Source organism: Eleutherodactylus coqui, chromosome 9 (genome assembly GCF_035609145.1).
Source record: "Eleutherodactylus coqui strain aEleCoq1 chromosome 9, aEleCoq1.hap1, whole genome shotgun sequence".
NCBI lineage: Eukaryota > Metazoa > Chordata > Amphibia > Anura > Eleutherodactylidae > Eleutherodactylus > Eleutherodactylus coqui.
Window position 1 is genome coordinate 154,545,704 of NC_089845.1, and position 6,000 is coordinate 154,551,703.

General features: G+C 49.4%; 1 protein-coding gene across 1 annotated transcript in view; it reads left to right on the top strand.

Annotated features, from left to right (window-relative positions):
* The window catches only part of ZC3H3 (zinc finger CCCH-type containing 3), a 60,881-nt gene extending 55,894 nt beyond the window's left edge, over positions 1 to 4,987 (top strand). Inside the window, exon 9 of the mRNA XM_066578900.1 lies at positions 3,846 to 4,987. Within this exon, the coding sequence (XP_066434997.1) occupies positions 3,846 to 3,877 (32 nt within the window). The 3' untranslated portion in view covers positions 3,878 to 4,987. The remainder of the gene's footprint in view (positions 1 to 3,845) is intronic.
* The last annotated feature ends 1,013 nt before the right edge of the window (positions 4,988 to 6,000 follow it).

Here is a 6,000-nt window from a genome sequence, read left to right on the forward strand (position 1 = left end):
GGTAGAGTCTGGAGGCCCCGCTGATCTCCTCCTCCTGCACTGTAGAGGTAGAGTCTGGAGGCCCCGCTGATCTCCTCCTCCTGCACTGTAGAGGTAGAGTCTGGAGGCTCCGCTGATCTCCTCCTCCTGCACTGTAGAGGTAGAGTCTGGAGGCTCCGCTGATCTCCTCCTCCTGCACTGTAGAGGTAGAGTCTGGAGGCTCCGCTGATCTCCTCCTCCTGCACTGTAGAGGTAGAGTCTGGAGGCTCCGCTGATCTCCTCCTCCTGCACTGTAGAGGTAGAGTCTGGAGGCTCCGCTGATCTCCTCCTCCTGCACTGTAGAGGTAGAGTCTGGAGGCTCCGCTGATCTCCTCCTCCTGCACTGTAGAGGTAGAGTCTGGAGGCTCCGCTGATCTCCTCCTCCTGCACTGTAGAGGTAGAGTCTGGAGGCTCCGCTGATCTCCTCCTCCTGCACTGTAGAGGTAGAGTCTGGAGGCTCCGCTGATCTCCTCCTCCTGCACTGTAGAGGTAGAGTCTGGAGGCCCCGCTGATCTCCTCCTCCTGCACTGTAGAGGTAGAGTCTGGAGGCCCCGCTGATCTCCTCCTCCTGCACTGTAGAGGTAGAGTCTGGAGGCTCCGCTGATCTCCTCCTCCTGCACTGTAGAGGTAGAGTCTGGAGGCTCCGCTGATCTCCTCCTCCTGCACTGTAGAGGTAGAGTCTGGAGGCTCCGCTGATCTCCTCCTCCTGCACTGTAGAGGTAGAGTCTGGAGGCTCCGCTGATCTCCTCCTCCTGCACTGTAGAGGTAGAGTCTGGAGGCTCCGCTGATCTCCTCCTCCTGCACTGTAGAGGTAGAGTCTGGAGGCTCCGCTGATCTCCTCCTCCTGCACTGTAGAGGTAGAGTCTGGAGGCTCCGCTGATCTCCTCCTCCTGCACTGTAGAGGTAGAGTCTGGAGGCTCCGCTGATCTCCTCCTCCTGCACTGTAGAGGTAGAGTCTGGAGGCTCCGCTGATCTCCTCCTCCTGCACTGTAGAGGTAGAGTCTGGAGGCTCCGCTGATCTCCTCCTCCTGCACTGTAGAGGTAGAGTCTGGAGGCTCCGCTGATCTCCTCCTCCTGCACTGTAGAGGTAGAGTCTGGAGGCTCCGCTGATCTCCTCCTCCTGCACTGTAGAGGTAGAGTCTGGAGGCTCCGCTGATCTCCTCCTCCTGCACTGTAGAGGTAGAGTCTGGAGGCTCCGCTGATCTCCTCCTCCTGCACTGTAGAGGTAGAGTCTGGAGGCTCCGCTGATCTCCTCCTCCTGCACTGTAGAGGTAGAGTCTGGAGGCTCCGCTGATCTCCTCCTCCTGCACTGTAGAGGTAGAGTCTGGAGGCTCCGCTGATCTCCTCCTCCTGCACTGTAGAGGTAGAGTCTGGAGGCTCCGCTGATCTCCTCCTCCTGCACTGTAGAGGTAGAGTCTGGAGGCTCCGCTGATCTCCTCCTCCTGCACTGTAGAGGTAGAGTCTGGAGGCTCCGCTGATCTCCTCCTCCTGCACTGTAGAGGTAGAGTCTGGAGGCTCCGCTGATCTCCTCCTCCTGCACTGTAGAGGTAGAGTCTGGAGGCTCCGCTGATCTCCTCCTCCTGCACTGTAGAGGTAGAGTCTGGAGGCTCCGCTGATCTCCTCCTCCTGCACTGTAGAGGTAGAGTCTGGAGGCTCCGCTGATCTCCTCCTCCTGCACTGTAGAGGTAGAGTCTGGAGGCTCCGCTGATCTCCTCCTCCTGCACTGTAGAGGTAGAGTCTGGAGGCTCCGCTGATCTCCTCCTCCTGCACTGTAGAGGTAGAGTCTGGAGGCTCCGCTGATCTCCTCCTCCTGCACTGTGGAGGTAGAGTCTGGAGGCTCCGCTGATCTCCTCCTCCTGCACTGTGGAGGTAGAGTCTGGAGGCTCCGCTGATCTCCTCCCCTGCACTGTGGAGGTAGAGTCTGGAGGCCCCGCTGATCTCCTCCCCCTGCACTGTGGAGGTAGAGTCTGGAGGCCCCGCTGATCTCCTCCCCCTGCACTGTGGAGGTAGAGTCTGGAGGCCCCGCTGATCTCCTCCCCCTGCACTGTGGAGGTAGAGTCTGGAGGCCCCGCTGATCTCCTCCCCCTGCACTGTGGAGGTAGAGTCTGGAGGCCCCGCTGATCTCCTCCCCCTGCACTGTGGAGGTAGAGTCTGGAGGCCCTGCTGATTGTTTTCTGGATATTTGGGATACATCTAGTTAGTTTTGTAGCTGCACAAAATAAAATATGGGCAGTTGTAGGAAACATGGACTCTGGCCGCACATGATCCCTTTTCCAATATATTAATCCTCCGTAATTATTTTGATATGTTTCTCAGAGAGCTGGGTGACAACCAATATGGCTTCCATAAAGCTTCAAGTAACTGTTGTCACACAGCTTTCCCAGGACCCTGAATGATGAATATGTCCAATAATCCATCTATTCAAGAGTATAGGACCTGTTTTATAACTAGCATCCCCTCAGTCTACAGCCACCTAGCCCTTAGGGGGGGTCAGGGGATTACTGTATACTGCAGCCACCACTGGGGAGTGCTCAGGAGGTTACTGTATACTAGAGCTATACTGCAGCCACCACTAGGGGGAGCTCAGGAGATTATTGCATAATGGAGCTATACTGCAGCCACCACTAGGGGGAGCTCAGGCGGTTACTGTATACTGGAGCTATACTGCAACCACGACTAGGTGGAGCTCAGGACATTACTATATACAGGAGCTATACTGCAGCCACCACTAGGGGGAGTTCAGGAGATTACTGTATACTGGAGCTATACTGCAGCTACCACTAGGGGGAGCTCAGGAGATTACTATATATTGGAGCTATACTGCAGACAATACTAGGGGAAGCTCAGGAGATTACTATATATTGGAACTATACTGCAGACAATACTAGGGGAAGCTCAGGAGATTACTATATATTGGAGCTATACTGCAGCCACTACTAGGGGGAGCTCAGGGGATTACTATATATTGGAGCTATACTGCAGCCACTACTAGCGGGAGCTCAGGAGATTATTGCATAATGGAGCTATAATGCAGCCACCACAAGGGGGAGCTCAGGCGGTTACTGTATACTGGAGCTATACTGCAACCACGACTAGGTGGAGCTCAGGACATTGCTATATACTGGAGCTATACTGCAGCCACCACTAGGGGGAGTTCAGGAGATTACTATATGCTGGAGCTATACTGCCGCCACCACTAGGGGGAGCTCAGGAGATTACTATATGCTGGAGCTATACTGCCGCCACCACTAGGGGGAGCTCAGGAGATAATTATATATTGGAGCTATACTGCAGCCACCACTAGGGGAAGCTCAGGAGGTTACTATTTATTGGAGCTATACTGCAGCCACTACTAGGGGGAGCTCAGGGGATTACTATATACTGGAGCTATACTGCAGCTACTACTAGGGGGAGCTCAGATTACTATATACTGGAGCTATACTGCAGCCACTACTAGGGGGAGCTCAGGGGATTACTATATACTGGAGCTATACTGCAGCTACTACTAGGGGGAGCTCAGATTACTATATACTGGAGCTATACTGCAGCCACTACTAGGGGGAGCTCAGGGGATTACTATATATTTTTTCTATTCAGAATTTTATAATAGCAGAGTGTAGAGAAATCTTCTGAGCTCCCCCTACTGGTAGCTGCGGTATAGTTCCAGTATGCAGTAATCGTCAAAGCTCCCCTAGTGATGGCTGACAGGATTGGGAGTTCAGCACAAAATGTTGGACCTAAGCATACAGATTAAAGGTGAGGGTTCCCTGTGAGCTTTACCGTGACTCTGACAACCCTAACGGTCTGTCTCTCTCTTTCTCTTATAGGAAAACCTCTTCAGATCAAGCCGCGGCTCTGACGACGTCCTGAGGGTCCAGCTCTGGAGTCTCCGTATCTCAGGGTCCTTCCTTCCTCTCCCGGGTGTGGTGGTAGTATTGTGGGGGTGTTTGATTCTCCAGCCTGCGGTCAGAAGGTGACGCTATCGGCACCCGCATCGTCTCCTCTGACGTCTTTGTATTACCGTATCCTCAGGTCGAGGAGAGGAACGCTCGCACATTTCATAGACTTTACACTTTACAGATTGAACTTTTGAGATGAAGTTAAGATTATTTTATTATGAGAGTTTACTATTACTTTGTATCTGACGTTTTTAACCCCTGCTGGTGCGGTTGGCATCTGCACTGAATCCTTTACCATTCTCTCACTGCCATCTAACGCTGTACAGTCATAATGGTCCCCACAGATATCCTCCACTGGCCCTGTCTGTATTACAGGGGGTGATACTAATAAGGGGTTTCCATTCGTGGTGACCTCATTGGTGATCATCCCCTTTAATTATATGGGTTTTATGCTTGAGGAGGCCTTACATCAAGCTTGTATCCAGTTTCGGGATCTCACATGACAACTCGCTACATAAATCGAATCTGGTTGTCGGATTGCTACATTTTTCGACCCCCATATGAGCTGTTGACAGAAGCCATGACTGCAGGGATCCCGTATGTATGGAAAAGTGTCCATTCGGCAAATCTCCATGGTTACAAAATTTGCTAAGAATGTCCCCTTATTTGCATACATGCTAATTTCACATTACCGCCATGTCCTTATCACCCGCTGATGAGTTTGAGCAGATGTTTTCTTCACTTTTGGCATCCGACATGCATTCTGTCTAGGGATATTCTTCCCCTGTATGGTTTGACTGCTCCCAGTGGTTCCCTGATGGTGGCGCTCTGCTCCCTGCGGGTTACAACATGCTCTGTGACCCAAATTAATTCATCATTACCGCTCAGTAATCACTGCCTTCCACCACCGGTTATCCTGCTGATGGTGGTCATCTTACCATCAAAGTATACACGTTTTTATTGAACCCGCCGCTGTTTTTATATGATGCGTTTTATTTAGCAGATACTTATTAGTTACCGGCTCAGTGATGGCCGACAGACGCTCATTAAAGTTCCGTTATTTATCTTTACGCCTTCATGTCTCCTGTGGTGGTTTTTAGTTTTGTCTTTTATTGTCCTGAAGTAGTCATCATTTCAGTGGGAATATCAGGAACGATCTCGACCCACAGACCTGTTATACTTGTGTTCCACATGGATCTTACCGTGACCCACAACCGGACCTGTCCAATCAGCAGCTGTCTCCACATGATGGCTCCAGCATCTCACTCTGTCCTCCATCAGTCCATCCATATATTGTGCAACTCCATGCCAGAAGTCTCATCTAAACCTCACTTGTCAATGCCATAGTGGCCGTATCACCCTCCACTATATTCTTGTACATAGGAGCAGTATTATAGTAGTTATATTCTTGTACATAGGGGGCAGTATTATAGTAGTTATATTCTTGTACATAGGAGGCAGTATTATAGTAGTTCTATTCTTGTACATAGGGGGCAGTATTATAGTAGTTATATTCTTGTACATAGGGGGCAGTATTATAGTAGTTATATTCTTTTACATAGGGGGAAGTATTATAGTAGTTATATTCTTGTGCATAGGGGGCAGTATTATAGTAGTTATATTCTTGTACATATGAGCAGTATTATAGTAGTTAGATTCTTGTACATAGGGAGTAGTATTATAGTAGTTATATTCTTGTACATAGGGGGCAGTATTATAGTAGTTATATTCTTGTACATGGGAGGCAGTATTGTAGTAGTTATATTCTTGTACATAGGGGGCAGTATTATAGTAGTTATATTCTTGTACATAAAGGGCAGTATTATAGTAGTTATATTCTTGTACATAGGAGGCAGTATTATAGTAGTTATATTCTTGTACATAGGGGGCAGTATTATAGTAATATTCTTGTATATAGGAGGCAGTATTATAGTAGTTATATTCTTGTATATAGGGGGCAGTATTATAGTAGTTATATTCTCGTACATAGGGGGCAGTATTATAGTAGTTATATTCTTGTACATAGGGGGCAGTATTATAGTAGTTATAATCTTGTACATAGGGGGTAGTATTATAGTAGTTA